The following is a 22,233-nucleotide window of genomic DNA, read 5'->3' as shown; positions in this document are numbered from 1 at the left end:
AAACAAAATACTACGCTTGAAGTGGCTTCCGCCCTGTGAGGAACCGGTAAGTCGTGATCAATCTCAAGTCTCGACTTCGGAATTCTCTCTTCACGCCTTCCATTAAAACCATGACTTGATCCTGTGAGTAGTTCCATACTCGCGTGAAGAGTGCAGGTGTATGTGATTCGACAGACATCTGCATGTGTGTGAGTTCAAATTTGCCCAGTTCTTTCAACGCTGGGTCCTTTGCCCAAGGACCAATGGGTATCTGTACTTGTTGTTAATGAATCTCCCAGGGAAGCAGGCAACGGACAAACGTACTCGGTAGACTCGTTCTTGGACGTCTTCAAAACCCGCATCAATCATCCATTGCTTTTGATATCGTGCTACATTGATCTGCTTTCCAAACATCCTACTCGCTTCATCTAACTTGCTCACCCACTCCATTGTCCATGGGGCACGATCGCAGCTGTCGTCGTCGCTGAATATCCAAGCGTCATACTCTTGCATCTCAACGTAGCCACCTGGCTTGAGGTTCTCTAGCACTCTGCTGTAGAAGAGAGGCCAGTTTGCCGAAGTGCCGCAGAGTGCACGACCATGGATGTAGTCGAAATGCTCGTTCTCACGATACGTCCACTCATCTTCGTAGTCGTCGACGTGAAATACGCAGTTACCAGGGACCCAGTCGGGTTGGATTGGGGAAAGATCGACACCGGCTACTGAGGCGTTGGGATACTCATCAGCCATCTCTATGGCCCAAATTCCAGTGCCGCAGCCCAAATCCAAGATGCGATACTCGCTTTGGTCATCCAATTTTGGTAAAGGTGCTATATGGAGGGCGCCACCAAGAAGCAATCGCCAGATGTGATGCTGAAGATCCAAACGCTGCTGCTCCTGGTCATCGTTGGGTAGGACGTATTGTCCTTCTCTGTATGCATGGTAGCGCCGTCCATTTTCGTACTGATAATCGTAGATGGATGAAGTGACTGAGCCTGTGTAGGTTGAGTCTCTGTCTGACCCATATGTGGAGTCTGCGTCATTGCCTGGCAGTTCCTCCTCCTAAATACCTCGGCCTCAATACGACGTGTCATTTTGAAGAGAGAAGTGAATAGGTACTCACATCGACTTGCAGAGGCTCGTGCTCCTCATCGTGCCGATCTTGGTTCTCAGTAGGGGTCTTTGGTGATTGGCTCATTTCGTTGCCATCCCCAGCTTGATCTCGATTGTCGCGACCCGGCAGGCTGGTAACGGGTGGAGGAGGCGTCTGTGACTGTGACGCAACAGGCGAGGTCGCAGACTTGTCTTCCTGCTCAGAAGCCATTGTCTGAGTCAGACGCGAATCCTTCAAGCTAGTTGGGCGGTAGATCGCTCTATTTATTGAGTAGCTAGAGTCAACGTCAAATGGTGGTTCCGGCCGGCAGTGCTAACGTCACGTCAGTCAGAGGGAAAGGCGGGACAGGAAAAAGGAAAGGGACAAGATGACAGAAAAAGCCAAGTCGCAACACGTGGTATGCAGAGTAAAACATTGAGGCCAGAGCAGCCACACTCATTCATGATTCGATGGGTTGCGAGGCATATCTGAAAGAGGCTAAGTGTTGTACCACTTGGTAGCCACTTGGTTCCAGCCTTTCCGAGGGCTGAAGAATTTAGACTGGACTACGTAGTGGTCTAGACTGAACCGGTCTTATCTCAAAATGGCCCTGGCTCAAATAAAAAAAATCAATCTACGCGAGACAATTTATCCCTGTTTTCAGGTTTCCCCTCTTTTCATCGCCAGAATAAATACACAAACAACATGGTCAATGAAAAGCTTATTTGCGTTATCGGTGCGACCGGTAACCAGGGTGGTTCAGTCGCCCGTCGATTCCTCGACGCAGGCTTCAAAGTCCGTGGCTTGACCCGAAATACGTCCTCCGACTCGGCCAAGAAGCTGAGCGCGGCCGGTGCTGAAGTCGTCTCAGTCGATTTGGATGATATAGAGACACTCAAGGAAGCCTTCAAAGGCGCCAACATCATCTTCAGTGTGACAAACTACTGGGAGCCCTTCTTCAGACCCGATTGCCGACTGCAGGCTGCCAAGGAGGACATCTCATGTCGCAAGTTTGCCTACAACGTCGAAGTGCAGCAAGGAAAGAATATCGTCGATGCCGCTGCGACTGTGGCCGGGGGTCTTGACAAGAACGGATTCTTGGTCTCGACCCTGAGTCAAGCTGAGAAGTGTAGTGGGGGCAAGTTCAAGGATTTGTACCACTTTGATGCCAAGGCCGATGTGTTCCCTGCATATGTTGAGGGAAAATATCCTGAACTTGCTGCCAAGATGTCATGCATTCACACAGGTTTCTTCTTCACCAGCTTTAACATTCTTCCTGACTCTTATATGAACAAGGTATGTCCTCAATGACCCTATCAGGTTCGCGTCTTTTGACAGGATAACAGCTGTCTGATGGGTCTTTTGAAATGGCCTTCACAACTACCCCTACCGCTGTAGTCCCTCATTTTGACCCTGTAGGCGACATGGGTAACTTTGTCTATGCTGTCTATCAAATGCCGCCAGGCAAGGCATATATGGCTGCAGGTACTTTCTGCACATGGCCCGAATGGATTGAAACATGGGGCCGTATCAACAATGTTCCAGTCAAATACCGACAGATTACACCGGATGAAATGACTGAGGCTACGCCTGACAAGGATGCCGGTATTGAGACGGGATTGATGTTTTCATATACTTCCGACCCGGGATATGATGGCGGAATGGAGTTGTTGACTGCCAAAGACATTGAAAAGGTATGTGATTTTATTATTGAAGAACCAAATTTATGCTTACTTCATACTAGGCTGGCATTGATTGCCCTATGACAACATGGGAGGAGTGGGCGGAAAAGTACGACTGGTCTGCGATTCTTCAGAAATAAGAATCAGATTATCACTGATGTTTTATCTATCTTCAGTCTCAGCATGGCAGCAATCAGAAATGCCACATCATTTTTACCAGCTTCTGTTGCGACCTTTAGCGTGCTGGGCAAGGTCAAAATGAACCGTGATCGTCGAATAACTGCTACATCTACCCATAAACAGTCCACTTCGCACTTAGCAGTAACGACTGTTCTCTTATTCACAACCTAAAAATGCTATATATCATCGAGGAAACCTCGAAAACGTCTTCAGGGGTACAGACACCGTGCCCCCCGGTCTATCATTCCTCTCATCCAAAGACCCGACTCTTACCATCTCACAATCTGATGCGCTTGGGAATGCCTGGGGACGAGAACCATCCACAGACTTACCCGAGTTGCGAAACATCCGGATGTACCATGGCTTATTTCGGGGCGCTTTCCACGTCCAGTACTCTTTGAAGCCGTAGTTCTCAGGTTCCAATCTTCCTCCCGAGATGCGTACTGTCAGTGCCACTAGGATGTTAATTGTCGCGTAGAGAAACATACCACTGGGAAGCCTGTCAGTGAATGTCTCATGGACAGTCTAGTGGCGACGAGAAGTGAAACTTACGCGATGATTCCGTAGGCGACGTTAAATGAGAAAGGGACGAAGGCAATGACGACGAAAGAAGGAAGCGTATAGCCTATATAGCACCAGTTGATCTCCATCATTTGCCGCGCCATCAAACAACCAACCTGTAATATTAGATCAGACCTATCACCGTCATGCATCTCTGGGATTACTTACAAGGATGAGTGTTGGTCCAGTCGCCCAAGACGGCACAGAAGAAAAAATAGGGCCAAACATGACAGCAACAAGAAACAAGACCCTAGTTACCATGGCTGTGATTCCTGTCCGGCCACCAGCAGCGATCCCAGCGCCACTCTCGATAAATGCTGTAACAGGCGAGCAGCCAAAGAGCGCACTGATTGACATACTTAATGCATCGCAGCAATACGCCAGTGTCGAGCGTGGAAAGTCTCCATCTACAGCGTCCACAACTCCACAAAAGCGAACCATAGAATACAACGTTGCGGTTGCGTCAATGATATTCACGTACAAGAAAGTGAACACAGTAAGGACGAATTGGGTGCCGTATTTAGCAATGTCCCAATCTAAGGCGTTGAATGTGTGCTTCATTGGGTGGAAGCGGGAGTCTCCTTCTGGTGTATCAGGGAAGTAGGTTATGCTGGTTCCGCGTCTATTTCTTGTTAGTGATGTACCTTTAAGAGCTGAAATGATGGTAACTTACGGCCATGAGACAACTGATACCAAGAGAATACCCACAAGAAAGGCGAGCTTGACCCGAAAAGCCATGAGGTAAACAACAAATATGCCTCCAACGAAGATAGCTGTCCACATCTACTTAGTTTCGTTAGTGTCATCTCTCATGCTGTAGTTTGCAGCTTGCTTGCCTTTGGACTTGACATGATACCAGAATCGCACATCTGTGTTTGGAGGTTAATCATCTCAATAGGACACCCGGCAATAGTCAAAGGCGTCGCATTCCAACCTCCAGTAATGGCTCCGATTCCCGAGCCATAGGACAAACCAATCTCGGCAAGGAATAGACCGATACCAGCTCCTGTAGCTATCTTGATAGTCGACGGAATCAGTTTGACGACCCATTGTCTCAGGCCTGTAAGTGCGAAGAAAATAAAAATGAGCCCCTCAAGAAAGACTGTCGTCAGAGCAACACCATAGGGGACTTTACCAGAACCTTTGTATCCGACCACGTGGAAAGCGAAATAGGCGTTGAGGCCCATATCCGGCCTTTCGGAGGGTTAGTAGTGGCCTTGATGTGAGATTATGAACATTAGGCTGTCTCTTACGCAAGGGCTATGGGTAAACTGGTGACAAGACCAAACATGAAGCTGGAGAGTGCAGCCATGATCGATGTGGCCATGACGAGATCCCGTCTGACCTCTGCTAACATGTCAGTCGTTTTCTTTGAGTCATATTCGAACCGTATACCTTCTTTGCATGTTTTATAGCTGGGGACTTTATCACAGCCATTTCGATTCTTCTCATCACAAATGCAAGGTCCGCCAGTCTGTGAAAGAATGAAAGCCTAACCAAAGTGTCTGCAAACTTGAGGAATTAATGGACTTACCCCTTCAACCCACATTGACAGCAATGATATATGTCATGGCCGCAAAGGTCGTCCCACCAGCACGGAGTTCGTTCAGAAACGTTGTCCCTGCAATCTCATCGAGCTAGAGCACGTGGATTGTATTAGCTGAAAGATTAACGACGAGTACTGGAATGTCTCACATGACTACTGCCTTCTAGTCTGAAGAAACGACCAATGAAGAAGGACACGACGAGGCGATTAAACCTTATGATGGGACTGTACTTTGGCCTGCGTATTTCCATGATGCTTCTAGTTCGAGAGGTGAAGGCGTTGTTCGAGAAACTCAAAATCACGAACCTTTGTTAGGGTCTTGAAGAACCGGGCACAAAAGAGTAAAGAAGTCCATGATGAGAAGGACCGGGAGTGTGATTACGACTGTCGGAAGAACTAACATTGAAAGGCTTTCTATACGAGCAAACTGGTGTACATATTTTGCTCGCAAGCCACATACTGCAAGTCGGATGCAAGGCGGCGATATTGACAATCATTGCGCAAGGATCACACAGAGGTCATGGAGGATTGTGCCACACTAAAGTCTGAAGCGTGAGCGGGAGACCCGAGTTGGGACGGAAAGGAGGTTGGATACCCGTTCCCCGGTGCAAGGGAGTCTAGTTTAGTGCTGTACATTAGCATGGGAAGTAAGCTTGTGAACAAGGATAGCTGATGTACCTCAGACGGTGTCCAATCAAGGGCCTCTGGGGACATGTCTGAATGCCTGCTCAGGTACAGACAGTAGGTACCATGTGTTTTATTTATTAACTTTAACTAGTCCTGCCCATATCTTCTGCCCGATAATATCCCACGTGGAACCAGACTCGGACTTTTACTCCAACGTTTATGAACAGTCAACCAGGTAAGATGGAAGTGTGCAACTGTTGGACGGAAGTCGGTAAATGAAATGGCCTGACACATACATGAACCCCCAGCCGGTTTGTCTCACAGTTGCCAGCCACTTGACCACCAACACGTTTCCCTGGATGATCGTCTTGGCTTACGTGTGCAGCTCATCAGGGGTCTCGCCCATCTAAAAAATGCGGTTAGATTTTCTGAGGGTAAATGCTCGTTTGGAAACTTTCCATAGCACGCGGGACAAGGTTCAATTGGAACTGACGGCTGCAAAGTTATCGATGTTGACTAGCTTCTCGCGGTAAGGCGCTGACTTGTTAGCCTCGACAACAGACACCACGGGACCCCGCAAATGGTTTAGAACCATAAGCCAAGACCTTACCGCAATTGCCTTGGAATTACAGAGTAGTTGGTGCTACCTTGAAGCCACAATACCGTGCATACTGCAAATGGGAGGCATTAGCTTGCTGGATTGTTGTCCGTGTCGTCTGTCTGTTGGTAAATATTGCCAGGAGGATGCTCTTGAGATTCTGTCGCTGCATGAAACCGAAACACGACCCAAGCCGTGTTTCGCAGAAGCAATCACACAAGTGTCTTCCTCTTTAAGCCAAGGTTGCGAGACTGAACATTTACATGCATGCATTCAACACAAAGACACTGTAAGCATTTCGAAACCGAGGCATGCAGATTGTCAAAGCAAACAATACAAAAACAACCGTGCACATAATAGCAGGGTGAATGGACAGACTCAGCCGACCGGTCAGATGAGGCGCTCTATAGCCGCAAGCCACACTAACCAGCCGTATCGAGACCTGGAATTCAGGTACATGATCGACCCCTCCAGACTCCTTCTGGTTTCCCGCGCTGCAAGGAACACGAGGGGAATTGGGCCAAGATCAAACAGTTGGTTGTGTGACTTGCTGCTGAACAGATGAGATGGCGGTCTCGAGGGGGTTGTCTGTACCAACATAACCAAACTCTCGGGTCTTGTGGCTCATCTCTCAAGCCACGAGCTTCCCGTTCATGTCACTTCCTAAAACAGAGAGAAATGGTGCGGTCCAGAATACGCAAAAGACGACAAAGTTCAGCCCTGCATTCGCCAGCTAAAGCCGAGTCTACCGCCAAATCACGGACTCGACTTGTCCGGGATTTAACTTATTCCCAACCAGGAAAAGGGTCAATTTCATACTTTCTTACCCCCAAATTCCAAAGACCATGTATGCAAGCAAGACCCCTCCCCATTTCCTTGCTCTTTTTGCTGTCTGTTTCCCACTTTAGCTTCAACTGCATCACAATCCCATGTCGTTTGCACTTGTTTCGCGAGTGGTATACAATAATTCACCATGGCATTGTTGACACAGCACGACACAGAGCAACCTACTCCTGCATCTGCCAGAGCAGGACGAATCCGCTCGATATTACGGAAACCAGCATCAAACCTCGCCCTGCGCATCTCGGACCTGGATCGATATCGCCTCAACATGTGGGAAGTCAGCTGGGCGGCCCCCAAAGAGTCGAGGAAGGAACATCGCGAAAACAAAGAGTCTGCTCCCAAAAGTGCGTCGCAGACAGGACGATCCTTGTTCAGTCGGGGATCATCTTCGTCGTCGAACGATATACCGATATTCAGTAACCTCTACAAGAGGAGGAATAATGTTGAGACGACATCACCGACTGCGTCAACTTCCACTTCGTCGACAAAAACCTGTGCGACGGCAATGGGCAATTATGAGCTTGACTCGGATAGGCTTTCCGTATTTTCTACGAGCAGTGAGCAAACAACGGTGCATGTTTCGCATTTCGTTGATCTCAAGGATAGAAAGCATGGTCAATTGATAGACACCAGTCGACCTTTGCCAGGTACATTTACTCTGCAATATGTCATGGATATACTAACAAACATGTACAGATTCCTATGACCGCAATAATTCACACAACGATCCCCCTTCACCGACACTGACGACGTCGTCTGCGCCATGGGATACAGATACACTCGAGAACGTCCTGCTACGTCCATGGCCTCTTATCCAAACTCTCAGCGAAGACTCTTTCATCGCCCGAAGCACAGAAGCGTGTTCAATACCACGTACATCTTGTGATATCCCGTATCTCATCAACTGTGGTGTGACTATTATGGCGACTTCGAGCGTCAAGTCCAAGTCACGCGGTCGCTCATCGAGCAGCAAGTCCGTACCCATGACCAGTTGTCTATTACAACTCCATGCTAATACGAGACAGATCAAATCCACCACCTCTACCTCCCCGTCCACACAGCAGTCGCTCGTACACTCCTATGCCCAGAACACCACGGCGCATGGCGTCCTATAACAACTCACTAAGAGCCGAAGCCCTAGACAGCTGGAAACCTCCGAATGAATGGGGCTGCACGCCTACAGAACCGTCATTTCAATTTCCAGACAATGTCGACTTGCCGGAGCCTGACATACCAAAGGAACTGAACGCGATGCAACTCGATGTTAAGCGTTTAGCGCGAGAGGACAACATGGCCAGGCTGTTGCGATTGACCGAGTCTCGTGACATGAAAGTATCTCCTAGCTCCAGCCAAGACATGGAGATTGAGAAGATGCAGTGGATGCTGTCCGCACTATACAATATGGACGGCCCCAATTACCCCGAGATCAGCAACGAGAACACAGAGTGTGAACCTTCTGATCCACCGAAAAAGGTTCTTGCCTTATATGAAACACCAGGTAAGAATACCTCAAGTCGCTGTTCTGATAATTTCACTGACATGATTCAGCTGTCACCTCATATCTGGCCGCCGTCAACCACAGTAAACAGGTGTATCATCTTTCAGCAGCACCTCTGTCTCCCATAACATATCCAAATATTCATCCAGTCCTTTCACCAGTACGATCACCTTCAGCTTTCCCTGTCGCACCGTCCACCATCGAAGCTGTCCACTCCTTACGGCTTCCCTTAGTTATGCCTTCGCAGGATATTCCTGCACTATTGCGAAACATTCACAGATGTCTGGAGCCAGGAGGTTCACTGTATCTTACCATCATCGATCCACTCCCTCTGACGAGCACACTTGGCCCATTACTCCGAACATGGATCGAAGACCACTTACTCTTCAACCTTGAAGCAAGTTTCCGATGCACTAACCCTAGCAAACTTCTACCTCTGTGGCTGAAGACTGCATCGCTACTCGTTGATCCCAATCTGGTGGAAACAAGTCAATTTTACGCCATTCCGCTCGACGATAGCCAGTTACAGTATGTGCGAGATGGGCACGAGTCCGAAGAGGGACTAAGACAGGAGCTTCGCAACATTGTGGGACGGATGCTATGGATGGAGATTTGGAGAGAATACATCATCGCTGATAGCTGGTGGTGGGATGATCCGAATATTCTTCACGAGTGCTCGCAGTTGCAGACGACATGGGAATGGCGGTTGATTGAGGCTGTAAAGGATAGTTGATTCATCATTTTTGTTTTTTCATTTGTTTGGTGGGATCTTTAGATAGCATTATACCCTCGGTATCTTAATAGTCTTGTAACTACCTATTTTAAAGAATAGACTCTCGTTATCCGCTCCCTGCCAAGACCTCTTCCACAGTAGTCTCTCTTGCAATATACGGGATCCCTGGACTTGGTGTCGCCTTCTCATACCTGAACACCTTTCACTGAGTCGGTTTGCACGATTTTGGCTCCCAGCCTTTTGGTTTGAGAACTTGTCCGTTTGGATCAAACCCTGGTGCGACTGTGGTATGTCAGCTCGTTTGATCCTCTGATTCATTCTTGTGTGGCGAATAATTACCTGTGGTACCAACGAGCGTCCATTCTCCCAAGCTTCTTGCACTCTGCCATTGACTTTTCTCGACAACCGCCTGGGGCCTCTGACCTCCAAAAAGATCTGGTCCCATAACGTAGTCTTTGCCACAAGATCCGTTGTTGTAAGAGACAGACAGAACTAGAGGTGCACCAGCGTAATAGTGCCAGACCTCAGCGGCATCGAGTGTATGCCAGAGCGATTGACCTGTAGAGCCTTGAAGAAGGTAATAGATGGCCGTGCTGATAGATCGGTTCGTGCCAGGTACGACGTCGGGGTCTTTGAAGGTCTGGTAGAAATAACCCCCTTCGTCAGATGTCTCCATGTTTAGAAGATCGATGATTTGTCCTGCGGAACATTCGTTAATTGGAGTTTTGCTCCTCTGTACTTGCTTGTTGAAGGCATTGGGGAGATGAAAGGCAAGGCTGAAAGGTAGCCAGAATAGAGCTAGGGAGTATTGCATTGTTAGGCAAATGGATTTCTTGTTTTGTGAATTTCTTTTTCGACGAAGTGTAGATGTGATCTCTGAGTCGACTCTGGCTTGAGGAGCGCTTCAATGGTATTTATCCCTATTGTAGTCGGCAGCGTCGGGATGACGCTGTGTATGAGACTGCTGTCAGATTCAGCACTTGCAAAGAGTTAAGCGCTGACAATCTGATCCACTCTGACGTGTAGACTTTGATTCAGGGCATCTCATTGATTCGGTTTTGAATCACAATTCACGTTGGCTGTTACTGGCTGCTATGTCTATCTCGATGAGAAACCCCAGCTTTGCTTCGTTTGCTTATTAACGACTTCCCACCGTAAAGTCCTCGATCAGTCATTTCTCCTTAGAGTTTAATAACTACCACACTAATTGATCATTAAATACAACTATTTGACTAGTTCTTGCCTACTTATATGGACGACATTATTGTCAAGCCCTCGGCAAACGCCGCACGCCGCTATAAAATATCACTTGCGGGGTGGCCCGATACGAGATTGCCCTCAGATAAGAATGCATACATAAACTGTCCATGAAGCATCATTAAACGCTCGTCAAAACTAATTCGACCTCAAAATGACCTCCAAAACACCCCAAGAACTTCTCTCCGCTCTCCTTCAAACCCTTGAGCATGACATTGTCCCATTGACAGAACAAGGCGTCGCCTCAGGAAGCAAAGTCTTCGGCGCTGCCATCCTTTCGTCACAAACCCTCAAACCGCTCACAGTTTCAACAAATTATGAGCGGTTATCTCCTCTGCTTCATGGCGAGATAAACTGCATTCAAACCTTTTACACCAAGACCTTCCCTGATCCAAAAACTCGACCAAATCCTCGAAAGGAATGCGTCTTTTTCGCAACTCATGAACCGTGTAGTCTGTGTCTCAGCGGTATCACATGGTCTGGCTTCAAAGAACTATACTATCTTTTCACCTACGAAGACAGCCGCGACCAGTTCTCTATCCCGTATGATATTGATATCCTAGAAGAGGTTTTCCGTGTGAGAGCGGAAGGAGAGAGTGACACGGCGTTGAAGGACAGAGCTCTTTATAATAAGACGAATAGGTTCTTTACGGCCAAGAGCGTTCAAGATCTCGTTAATGAGATTCATGATGAGGACGAGAAACAGCGTCTCGACGCTGAAGTCAACAGAGTCAAGGCTCTCTACAATGCGCTAGGTGAGGAGTATCAGAGGAATAAGAACAATGAGATAGAGACTTCAAGCACATGGAAATAGAGTAAGAATATTCGTATCGTCGTATTTATTCATCCTCCAAGTTAACTATTGCGCCCATCTGGTTTCACGAGCTTTACACCTTGTTCCTTCTCGGTATCAATTGAAAAACATTCCTACACCAACAAACATACTAACAATAACCGCGACAATAGGCGCAAACCCCGCGCCATTCATCGTCGAAGCTGCATTGTCGTCATCTTTACCTTCACTCTCAGTTTCATTAGTATCTTTCATATCCTCTTCTTTATAGACCATCCCAACAGCGTGAAACCTCTTGATGATATCAACCTCACTGAGATCTGTAGGCCAGGCACCAGCTGCAGTCGTGAATGGCACGGTCATTTCAGTGCCATCAAATGTACGAAGCGAGAAGATAGCATCTGACAGCACGCTTGTTCCGACGGTTTTAGCTGATGCAATTGCGGATAGCGGCGCGGTCCGTTGACAATAACTCGAATATGTGCCTGACTCAAAGGGCTTGACGGATGAAAAACAATCCCATCCCAGGGCACCCCCCGTCCAGCCACTAAAGCGACGTGAGAATTATGGTTCAATTTGGAGAAGCCGGCGATGCCAACATACCTTGGGCAGCAGAGTGCAAGAGTCTCTCCAGGTTCCAAGACGCCACCCCATATATCTTCAGCGCCAAGCAGGTAATCCGCGGTGACAGCCTTCGTGAAGACACCATCTTTTGTCGCCTCGTCACCTTGTGCAAAGACCCCAGCAGTTGTCCAGCCTTTGGGACAAATCACACCGGGGGAAAAGAAGTCTACTGTAGGGTGGCCCCCGATCTTGAGGTTTCGGCTGTTTATCTCGTCGTGGGCTGAGCCAGATGGGTAGCAGTCACCCATCTTGGCACCACATGAAACTGCCCCGTATTGATCAGAGAGTTCGCTTGCGTTGGCATAGTAAAGATGGTCTGTCGTTGCGGTTGTGCATGATGCAGGGGGCTCGTAGGTTGTTGTTAGAGGGCCCAGGTTGGTGAAGTGGTAGCCGAAGAATTCTGTAGAAGTTGGCATATTGTCAATTTGAAGAAACAGATGAAGCAACTATCGATGAACGAAAAGACGTTAGGCGAGATGTCCATTTAAATAAGCTTAAATGATGACTGCAGTAATATGCATTAGATAGTTGCAGTTATCTACTGGGTTGTCTGGAGCTATGAAATGCCTTGTTATTCGCCTTGGGCGCTGCAAATTACCCGATAAAGCTTGATCGGACTTGGCTCTGCGGCATGGAACAACTCACGGCCAATGATAGTGTGAAGACAGACAAGAGCTGAGGAGTCAATCAAGTTTTTAAATCCGGGGATTACTCAATTAGGCGGAAACAAACAGTTAGAACTCGTTGGAGACATGCTTGTTGGTTTCAATTACCCTCATGACGTAAAAAAGCAAACAATAAAGCACATATTAGGTCATTTCACTACACATTCGAGAGGACAAGGGTATTAAAATCATGGGAAGGTATTATAAATTAATAATAACCATGAACTAACTATTGATAATTCCTAACCAATGTTGCCCATGGTCGATATGTATCAAGTATATCAATCGATCGTTCAATCCAGAATCTACATAAAGACAGCGATGACTGCGGGGACAGCCAGCATAAGGCCAGTTCGAACGACGCTACCACCGCTGACAGGGACAGGGGTGGGGGCAGTGGCGGGAGGAGTTCCAGCAGCAGGGGGAGGAACAACAGCCGGGGGAGGGCCAACTGGGTGAGAGGCCACAGGGGGGACCTCAGAAGGAGGAGCGTAGACGGGAGGAGGAACAACAGAGTGAGGGGGCTGGGCAACAGGGGTGCTGACAACAGGAGGGACATAGGAGCTAGGGACAACAGGAACCACGGGAGTAGGAGTAGGGACAGTTCCGTTACCGTGAGGAGGGTAAGGGACAGTGGCGACAGGAGGGAGAACGGGCTTGTCACCAGTGGGCTTCTCAGGAGTAGGAGCTGAGTGAGTGGGCTTCTCGTTGGCCTCAGTGGTAGGAGCAGGGGGGTTAGGAATCTCCTTGCTGGGAACACCAGTGGTCACGTGGGGAACCTCGGAGCCACCAGTCTTGGTGGACTTGCCAGTCTCGGGGCAGTAGGTGGTGCTCTCGACGATGGTGACGGTGGGAGCAGGAGGAGAGTTGGTGGGAGGCTGGAAGGTCTTGGTGGTGCGAGTCTTGCAGGGGACGATGGTGGTGAGGGTGTCGGTGATGGTGGTGACAGGCACAGGAGCAGCGTGAGTAGATGTGGTCATGGCAGGGACAGCACCGGTCTCAGTCGCAGGGCAGACGTAGGTGCTCTCAATGATGGTAGAGGTAACGACCTTCTGGGTGTAACGAGCAGGGCAGTTGATGACAGAGGCAGCACAGCTTGTGATAGTGTAGACCTTGGTAGACTTAATAGTGCGGGTGACATCGCCGTAGGTACCGTTACCGTGGGCAGGAGTGGCGATGACAGCAGGAGCAGTGGTGACGGGCTTGGCAGCAGATCCGTACAGAGGAGCACTACCAGTAGCCTCGGGATCAGCAGAGTTGACAGAGGCGTCAGGGGTAGCATAACCCTGAGTAGCCTCAGATCCAGCAGGGACGGTAGTGAGAGAGATGACTCGGGTGTGAGACTTGTCACCGTCCTTGCCCTGGCCAGCTTGCTCGATGAAAGAACCAGTAGAGCCACGGTTGGGCATGCAGACCTTGGCCTTGGCAGCAGTAGCAAGCTCGACGGTCAGAGTAGGAGCAAGGTTGAGTTCGAGGATGTCACCAATCTCAACGTTGAGATCGACAGCGAGACCGAGAGTAAGAGCAATGACCTCGTCAACGGAAACGGCGCAGTTGTCAGTAGCGACAAGAGCGGCAGTGTACTCGAAAAGGCTGACCCAGACAGCGACCTTGGCACCGGCTTCGATGTCGAGAACGGGGATGTCGAGGTCGGCTTCAAGGTCGATTTCGGTTCGGAGGCGGAGGCCAAGCTGGAGGTTGACAGCGGCGGAAAGATCGACCTCAGCAGCGACGCCGATGGGAAGGGCCTTGGCGACAAGTCCCTCGAGGGAAACGTCGACAATGTCCTTGGTGAGGAGAGAGACCTCGACGAAAGCCTCCTCGCCGAAAGCAAGGTAGACACCAGCAGAAAGATCGATAGCAGCATCGACACCGACAACAAGGTCAAGGGCGATAGCAGCGCCAGCCTCGGCCTCAAGAAGTCCGGGGACCTCGATCTCAAGAGAGGGAGAAGCAAAGAGCTCAATGGACTCCTGGACAGCAGCAGAGGCAGAAATGTCAATCTCAACGTAAGCCTTGACTCCACCAAGACCGATACGGACGCGAGGCTCCTGGAGAAAACCCTTGACGAGCTCAAGGGTAGCATCACCCTGGATCTGAGCCTTGGGGAGGTTGATGCCAAGCTTGATGGCGGCACCAGAAGCGGAAGCAGGGGCGGCGACACCCTGGAAAAGGGTGTGGTCCTCCCAGCTGTGGGCGAGAGGGCAGGTAGAAACACCGTTGGCACTGGACTGCTTGGTAGCGTTCAGAGGGTCAGCAGTGACCTTCTTGGGAAGGTCAGCGACAGTCTCCTTGGTAGAACCCAGGGAGACTCCAGCCTCGATTCCAGCTCCCTTGCCGCCGAGGGAAACATCGACACCAAGACCAAGACCGACACCGGGCAAAAGGTGAGGAGAGGCTTGGGCAACGGCCACAAGACCTCCCAAAGTGGGAAGCAAGTTAGAGAAATGCATATTGAAGAATCAAAACAAAAATAATGAGTGACTGGAGCAAATATTGCTTCCTAAAGTTTGAGTGGCTAAGAGAGTGACTGGAAGAGTACTGAAGACTGAAGAGCAAGAGAGAAAAGTCCAATTCGAAGCAGCAGATCAGCTGTGTTTTATGGCCTCGATTCACAACCTCATAATGGGATAGTATTGCAACTGTACGGCGTACATAGGGGGATTGCTTCCATGTTCATCAGCGGATACGGCTCAATCTCGCATGCCAATGTCACTCGACGAGCCGTTCTCCCACGCTCCGTATGAAGAGAACGGCCCAAGAGTCCAATTCTACATGACGATCGCTATTTCAGACCCTGGGCAGTTGAACAAAGCTAGCGGGGGTCAGGTGGCGCTTTCGCTGCGCGGATCAGCAACGAACCATTAGTATCGGGGATTTACAGGAATTAAATTAGGGGACGTGCTTGGAAAGATACTGGCGGATGGTCTTGTTTCGTTTCGTTTACTGACGAGTCTCAACTTTTTGATAGATGATTGTGACGTATTTTTAGAGGCGAGGGTTGCATCTACAGTGGATGAGTTGGGCGCAGCCCTTTGCTCATCCAGTTTCGGATTTCTTATTACTGGAATACGATCGCCTTTCTCGGAAACAGCGAATGGTACTCTGTGGTCTCATCTTGCCTACCTGGATCGATTCTGTCTCGACTGTCCGCTTTGACAGGTTGATTTGGAACTGTCACTTGAAATGGAGAACGGCCTGGGCTGTTTGTCAAGCCCCGGCAAATAAACTGCCGACTTAGCCTGTCAAAGCGTGATGCTAATAATGACTAGTCTAGTCTAGTCTCGCTGTCTCACTTGACTTGAGCACGACACGACGAGATGCTTTGACCTGAGCGGAATCCCATTCTATCTACAGAGTATCGATAAGATCAAATAACGACTGAACCGAGAGCGAATCATTGGCTGCTAAAGACCCTAGAGACATGGCAATTCACCGCCTGGGCGCAAAAAGCGGTTCGTGTGACAGGGGCCTTCGACTGATGGGCAGGGGAAAGTGGAGCGACATGAAGATCACTGAACAGTCATTGCCTGTTGGGTCAAAGGTGCCAAGCTTGTCAGGGTCAGGCTAGAAGGATGGCTTGTGCTGAGGAAGAAGCAAGACTAAATCATCTCTTCTTACTCCGTAGCGTAGCTCCTCTTTGGATCGAAAATGGAGAGCTAAAGATTGTCAGACGACAATTCTGAATGATCTGCAGAGGTTGCACGAACCAAGCCAATGCTAATCTAGGCGATTCAGTCACTGGAGAAGCACGTTCATGCACGAGCTCATGCATGATAGCTGATCAATGGATTCCATTATACTACCCTACATACGAATATTCAGACATCCAACTGCATACACTCAGTATTCTAGAAAAGATTTGAATACTGTGCCAAAGAGATTGTCAAGAAATGCTGTGCCATATATGGGCATGTGTAATATCGATAATCATAAAAGTTTCACCTGGGAAGAAAGACTCCTGACTTGGGTTGAACACAAAGAACTTTCACCGCCCTAATCAACCAACTGCAAGCAAACTTTAGACAATAACGACATCCTCATTGACAACGAACCTCGTAAAGACCCCTGGTCAATCGGTCAGAATCTATACAACCAATGAAATTGCTCCTGTCACCTGGCAAGGATGTGAATCTTATCAGTTCGCTCTGTCACTTCGCTATTAAATATTAATAAAAGCACTAGTCTATATATGTCGCAATTCGTTTCCGCAACGGCCAAATGTTAATCACAAGTCCAAATTACGCTCCTCCTCTTCCTTCTTTGGCTCCTCTTTCTCGGCAGCACCTGCGTCTAGACCCTCGAACAGATCCATCCCCCAGTGGATAGGATTCAACAGCCTCAGCTTCTTGTCTTGCTTTGCAATCTCTTCAAGTTCACTTTTGGTAAACTCGATTCCTTGAGAACAAAGGTTCTCGGCAATATGATTGCTATGCGTGCTCTTCGAAATCACGATCGTCCCGCGTTGTTGTCCCCAAGCGAGAATCGTCTGAGCGACTGTCGCGTTCTTCTCCTCGGCGAGCTTCACCCAGAACTCGTCATGCAGAATACTCGGGTATTTATCGCCGTACGTCGGATTCGTATTTGCGAGGGGTGATGCGGCGATCACTTTGATGCTTTCTTTCTTGTGGAAATCAACAAAGGACTGTTGCTGGAGGTAGGGATGTGTCTCGAATTCGTGAGCGTATGGCTGGATGCTGGCAATCTCGAGGATCTTTTTGATATCCTTTGGGGCAAAGTTGGAGAAGCCGATGTTGCGCGTCAGACCAGCGCGAACGAGTTCCTCCATGGCCTTCCAAGTGTCGATGAGGGAAGTGTTGTTATCCACATCTCGCGTCTCGGGAACCCAAGCCACAGGGTAGTGGATGAGGTACAGATCCAGATACTCAACGCCAAGATTCGCGATAGAGGTCTCGATAGCCTTGCGTACTAGTTCAGGACGATGATCCGTGTTCCACAGTTTACCGGTTACCCAAATTTCATCGCGTGATACACCTGAGGCTTTGATACCCTTGCCAACCTCTTCTTCGTTGCGCCATATCAGGGCAGTATCGATGTGTCGATAGCCACCTTTGAGAGCATATTCTACAGCAGGAACGACCTACATGACTTGTCAGTGATGCTTCTTGATGGAGAATGTAGAGATATATCTTACCACTCCTTTCCCAGCTAACCAAGTCCCCAGTCCAAAGGCAGGGATATCACGAACAGTCTCATTCTTGTTGAACTCTGGCATTTCAGCGGGTCCAAATGACGTCGCTATTGAAAGAATAGTGTATGTCACGAGACTGACAGCCGTGAGAAACGAGAAGGCCCTCACAAAGCTCATTGTCGGTTGTTGTTGTGAGAGAAAGCTGTATAATGATTTATTGTTTGTTGTTGGATGACGTGACTCAGATGATGCAGAAATATCAGGGACTTTTTTTTTTCTCTTTTGGAGCAGCTGACGACCCTGATAGTGGATGCCTACAGCGCTAAAAGCAAGGGTTCCATGACATCATTACATAAGCGTCTTGGCAAAACACATGACGTTTCGTCAAGTTTGGAAGCGGATGGACCGGGTAAGATATATATCAGTCACTAAATATTATATACCGCGTTTTCATCTAGAATACAGTAATATCCATAGTTGTCAGTATTCTTGGCGTTGGTTCTGGCAACTTGTGCTGTATCCGTAACACCCGAAACAGCCTATTCACTACGTTCATACTGATCATATCACACCAGGGACTGACTACCAACGAATATGATAAAACATAAAGTAAATGGGTATTCTATTTTTCAATGAACTGTACTCATCAGCCACCTGTCATGACTCCGTAGAACGTGCAACATGTTCTTTCCGGGCTGCCAACGCAAAGATCTACATATGCCTCACCAACAACACACAGTACTCCATCGAAAGTCCAGCCTTGATGATTCCACAAAGAGTAAATCACAACCAAAGTAACCACTCAACTTGAGAGGCCAGCCCCAAGCACTCTTTTCCGGACCATCCGAAGGTTGTCCTCAACTCAATAACTCACATCAACTTCGACCTAGTGAGCTCCGCCAGCAGAATTGGCGTTATCAGCACAAGACCAGGGGCTCGTTCCACCGTTAGCCTTCAATGAGTTGTTGATGCCAACAATAGAGCCATAAGTGCCTGCAACCATCATAAATGTACCAGCGATGATAACAAATATACTCCAGCCAACCATAAAGTACCATTTGAGTGACCTGTTCTTCAAGCCCTTGTTCCAGTTGTCATACAGCCACATACAGCCATACGGTTGAAAGCACATCATGGTGCCAAGTAGAGCACCAATGAGAGACACCAGGCCTCCAAACACAGGGATAGCGCTGGCAATAATGTACGCAATGATGGTGACACTTCCTGTGCAGGCTAACCAGGTGGCCCAGTGCACTATGCCATTGGAGTTGAGATGCTTTGTGCCACGCAACAAACGGATGAACATATACTTGGCAGGAATCTTGGCCATGTCAGTATGCATTTTATGAAAGGGAGGAACAATGTGCACTTACATGGGTCATAAGCATGGCAGTCACAATCAGTCCTGGGAGGGCAAAGCCATAGCAGACCTTCTTCATGAGGGCGCCAGCTGAGCCCAACGCTGGAGAGGCAACGTAGGATCCGCAATAGTAGTAGACCACAATACCGATAGTGATATATGTGATTGTCACGATCGACTGGCAGGTTATCAAGGAGCGGGTGTAGTTCTTTGGCTCACGCATTTCAGCAGCGATTTGAAAGAAGGCCGGCGTTCCAGAGAATGCAAAAATGTGAGACGACACTGCTGTAATACCATCGACAAAGCTTGGGTTACCAACAAGCTTCCAGTCAGACTTCCAGTGGCCTTCTTCAGGGCGTGGTGCAGCTGCAGGGCGATCTTGAACACCGACGGCCACAGTGACACAGAAGACTGTGAGGAGTATCAGTTCTCATTTTTCTGGTGATATGACCCATACAGGCTTGAAAAAAAGGGAACTTACTGGCTGTCATGATACAAACCAATCCAACCCAGGCGAGCCATCCGATCTTGCCCAGCGTACGGATACTAGAAAAACAGAAACCGAGAATAGCGGCCACGGCCACAAACACAGCTGTGCAAGCCGCATGTGAAGAAACAGAGTTGAGACCGATGGAGATACCCAGCATCGCCGAGCCAGCTACAAAGATCCAGTCTGAAAACCTTGTTAGTAAAAGCGCCATAGAAAGGTATTCGTTACATACAAAGCATGAAGACAGTGGCGAGAAACTCGCGACCAATTCTTCCAAATATCAAGTATCCAGCATCATCAATACCGTAAACCTGTGGATGGCGCCTCTTGAACACGCCGATCATATAATCTGACCAAGTTGTGATGACGGCCACTGCGATGAGGCAGATAATTCCGGGAATCAAGCCCAAAGCATCAAATGTTTGAGGGATCGATAGAACACCAAGACCAATTTGGGTTTTTGTCATTAACGCGACTGTTGCGATCCATCCGACCTGTACGGAGCGTCAGTCCAATGTTTTCAGTGATAGATAGACCAGGGCGTGAAACGTACATTGCGATAATTGGGTCCATCTTCTGACACTTCGCCAAAGACAGCATCGTCTATGCGCTGTGAGGTTCCTTCGTTTTGAGAGCAATTTGAGTTTGAGCGTTGGATTCCTTCCAGGTCTGAAGGAATCTCTTCTTTTTTAGAGGGGGACATATTGAAAGACTTCGCTGTTCAACTGGCTGCATACAAGCTTCGCACGGCAAAGGTCAGGCCAGGGTGAGGGTGAATGAAGAGAAAATGGGTCGAGCAGAGTCTGGAACGGCAAGAGAGTCTTGGAATCTGGGGAAGATGGAGCCCAAGAGGCAAGGGGAGCGTCATGACCTTTTAAAGTCCATCTTTCTATGACTACAAGAAACTGATTTCCCCGGATTATACTCGATCGAGGCTCTATTCCTATCTATCCCTGCTCCACTCTGGCTCCATAACCCTATCATCTCCGTATCTGGAGGATCGGTGCTGTGGATTGCAAGTCCCAGGGGTGATTGTGTTGGGTTAGTTTGACGGGGGACCAATCGTCAAGTGCGCGATATAATGTTCCTAGTCTAAGTTGATCAATGCGGACCGAGATAAGCCAGACAAGGCTATATTGCTATCGTTTGTGGATTCAAAGAGTGGAATATGAACCAAGGTTGTCTCGTTTGACTGCGTGATATTGTACAAGACCACACGGTGATCAGTTACAAGTAGATAAAACAAGAGATAGGAGCAATCAGCACGTTACTACTGCGCAGAAAAAACCTCAAATCGAAACGTCTATATCATAATGGGTGGAGTCAAGTATACAAGAACGGTAATTCTCTCTACATACGTAACTGTGGACCGCCGTTGAGACATGTGCAACTATAACCGAATCGCTTTACGAGACCCTGTGGACTATCTGCACTGCCACCGTCCCTGCAAGCTACCACCATAAGGCATGGTCATGTTGCCTCTCATAACCATCCGTTCGTATTCATGCTATGCTTAATACTGTGTCATATGTATCAGAGTGAGGTAGCACGCGGCGATCTCGGGGAATATTCCAACTTTTTGATACACCAGCCTCTCCAGTAAAGAGTAAAGGGCAACGTAGGAAGGAAAGTCGAGGCAAACAAACTCAAAGCTCCACTACACTCTGCCTTTGTATCTTCCTTTCCTTTTTCCTTCCTCTTGCGTATCATTTCTATGCTGATCATCTTCTAGGTTCGGTATCACGGCATTTATCGCCGATCACGCTAGCGCATACCGTCTCCGGCCTCCGAGGTTGGTCACCCGAACCATGGCGACGGCTGAATCTGATAAAATCTCTTGGAGAATTCTTGGCTCATCTGATGAGGCATACACACCTTTATGACAGCTCGTCGATTTTCGTTGGCTGTTCTTTGTTCCTTGCAGTACAGTATGAGGTATTTGCGTAGAGTTGCATCACTGGGTCGTTTCCCTTTCCGTAGGGGATATCCTTAGTAGCACTGTGCATGACTTATACCCTGTACAAAAAGTTTCTAGAAGGCTCGGCTACAGTGGCCATCCTTTCATATTTCGCCTTGCCCCAGAATGCTTGTGGATATTGACTGACGAGCCTTCATGTCGAGTCATGTTTTCATTGTGTACTCCGTAAACAAAAAGACGATGCAACGCGGAGTGAAACACCGTCTCCATAACGGAGTTTACTCGTCCTTGCCGCATTACGTAAGAGATATTACAGAGTCCAGGATTGTGGAACATAGTAGTTCTGGATTTGATGCTAGTATTGCCCGTTTGTAGAGGTTACTGTAGTAGCCCTTGAGCGTAGGAAGGCATCCGTGATATCAATGCCCGCCGTGAGATTGGTGGATTTTTAATGCAATGCAGTACGTACACTGATTATCAGATTCTGTCCCAGCCATGCGGATACGTATCTCTTTAAGACCCAAAGTTGTTACTTTTAGCGCCCCCCACTAAAAAGACCCACTTTTGCGTAATTTCCTGCTGTAACTTTAAGCTATACTCTTAATCGGTATTATTATAATCGTCATAAAGTTAA

General features: G+C 48.4%; 10 protein-coding genes across 10 annotated transcripts, besides 1 other annotated feature; 3 read left to right on the top strand and 7 right to left on the bottom strand.

The window, feature by feature from the left end:
* Window positions 1-10: 10 nt before the first annotated feature.
* Window positions 11-1,303, bottom strand: FPSE_12172 (uncharacterized protein; the record flags this gene model as incomplete). The annotated part of the gene is made up of 3 exons (XM_009265289.1): window positions 11-250; window positions 304-1,041; window positions 1,103-1,303. 3 exons carry the CDS (start codon window positions 1,301-1,303, stop codon window positions 11-13), a joined length of 1,179 nt encoding a protein of 392 aa, XP_009263564.1.
* A 474-nt stretch (window positions 1,304-1,777) lies between these two features.
* Window positions 1,778-2,894, top strand: FPSE_12173 (uncharacterized protein; the record flags this gene model as incomplete). Its single annotated transcript, XM_009265290.1, has 3 exons — window positions 1,778-2,368; window positions 2,419-2,766; window positions 2,817-2,894. The coding sequence occupies 3 exons, from the start codon at window positions 1,778-1,780 to the stop codon at window positions 2,892-2,894; spliced, it is 1,017 nt and encodes a 338-aa protein (XP_009263565.1).
* Window positions 2,895-3,211: 317 nt separating this feature from the next.
* On the bottom strand, window positions 3,212-4,822 carry FPSE_12174 (uncharacterized protein; the record flags this gene model as incomplete). Its single annotated transcript, XM_009265291.1, has 9 exons — window positions 3,212-3,237; window positions 3,267-3,377; window positions 3,423-3,433; window positions 3,487-3,611; window positions 3,664-3,812; window positions 3,855-4,117; window positions 4,169-4,268; window positions 4,352-4,689; window positions 4,749-4,822. 9 exons carry the CDS (start codon window positions 4,820-4,822, stop codon window positions 3,212-3,214), a joined length of 1,197 nt encoding a protein of 398 aa, XP_009263566.1.
* Window positions 4,823-7,239: 2,417 nt separating this feature from the next.
* FPSE_12175 (uncharacterized protein) lies at window positions 7,240-9,340 on the top strand (the record flags this gene model as incomplete). Its single annotated transcript, XM_009265292.1, has 4 exons — window positions 7,240-7,756; window positions 7,806-8,082; window positions 8,135-8,607; window positions 8,658-9,340. 4 exons carry the CDS (start codon window positions 7,240-7,242, stop codon window positions 9,338-9,340), a joined length of 1,950 nt encoding a protein of 649 aa, XP_009263567.1.
* A 202-nt stretch (window positions 9,341-9,542) lies between these two features.
* Window positions 9,543-10,154, bottom strand: FPSE_12176 (uncharacterized protein; the record flags this gene model as incomplete). Its single annotated transcript, XM_009265293.1, has 2 exons — window positions 9,543-9,622; window positions 9,680-10,154. The coding sequence occupies 2 exons, from the start codon at window positions 10,152-10,154 to the stop codon at window positions 9,543-9,545; spliced, it is 555 nt and encodes a 184-aa protein (XP_009263568.1).
* Window positions 10,155-10,751: 597 nt separating this feature from the next.
* FPSE_12177 (uncharacterized protein) lies at window positions 10,752-11,411 on the top strand (the record flags this gene model as incomplete). Its single annotated transcript, XM_009265294.1, has 1 exon — window positions 10,752-11,411. One exon carries the CDS (start codon window positions 10,752-10,754, stop codon window positions 11,409-11,411), a length of 660 nt encoding a protein of 219 aa, XP_009263569.1.
* A 96-nt stretch (window positions 11,412-11,507) lies between these two features.
* On the bottom strand, window positions 11,508-12,430 carry FPSE_12178 (uncharacterized protein; the record flags this gene model as incomplete). The annotated part of the gene is made up of 2 exons (XM_009265295.1): window positions 11,508-11,937; window positions 11,994-12,430. 2 exons carry the CDS (start codon window positions 12,428-12,430, stop codon window positions 11,508-11,510), a joined length of 867 nt encoding a protein of 288 aa, XP_009263570.1.
* A 554-nt stretch (window positions 12,431-12,984) lies between these two features.
* On the bottom strand, window positions 12,985-15,132 carry FPSE_12179 (uncharacterized protein; the record flags this gene model as incomplete). The annotated part of the gene is made up of 1 exon (XM_009265296.1): window positions 12,985-15,132. The coding sequence occupies one exon, from the start codon at window positions 15,130-15,132 to the stop codon at window positions 12,985-12,987; it is 2,148 nt and encodes a 715-aa protein (XP_009263571.1).
* A 1,775-nt stretch (window positions 15,133-16,907) lies between these two features.
* On the bottom strand, window positions 16,908-18,008 carry FPSE_12180 (uncharacterized protein; the record flags this gene model as incomplete). Its single annotated transcript, XM_009265297.1, has 2 exons — window positions 16,908-17,780; window positions 17,835-18,008. The coding sequence occupies 2 exons, from the start codon at window positions 18,006-18,008 to the stop codon at window positions 16,908-16,910; spliced, it is 1,047 nt and encodes a 348-aa protein (XP_009263572.1).
* Window positions 18,009-18,717: 709 nt separating this feature from the next.
* On the bottom strand, window positions 18,718-20,384 carry FPSE_12181 (uncharacterized protein; the record flags this gene model as incomplete). The annotated part of the gene is made up of 5 exons (XM_009265298.1): window positions 18,718-19,152; window positions 19,205-19,602; window positions 19,673-19,864; window positions 19,914-20,175; window positions 20,235-20,384. 5 exons carry the CDS (start codon window positions 20,382-20,384, stop codon window positions 18,718-18,720), a joined length of 1,437 nt encoding a protein of 478 aa, XP_009263573.1.
* A 1,839-nt stretch (window positions 20,385-22,223) lies between these two features.
* Window positions 22,224-22,233: part of a repeat region that runs on past the window's edge.

This window comes from Fusarium pseudograminearum, chromosome 2 (genome assembly GCF_000303195.2).
Source record: "Fusarium pseudograminearum CS3096 chromosome 2, whole genome shotgun sequence".
Lineage (NCBI taxonomy): Eukaryota > Fungi > Ascomycota > Sordariomycetes > Hypocreales > Nectriaceae > Fusarium > Fusarium pseudograminearum.
Note: the sequence above shows the minus strand (reverse complement) of the source record. Positions and strands in the feature narration are given on the sequence as shown.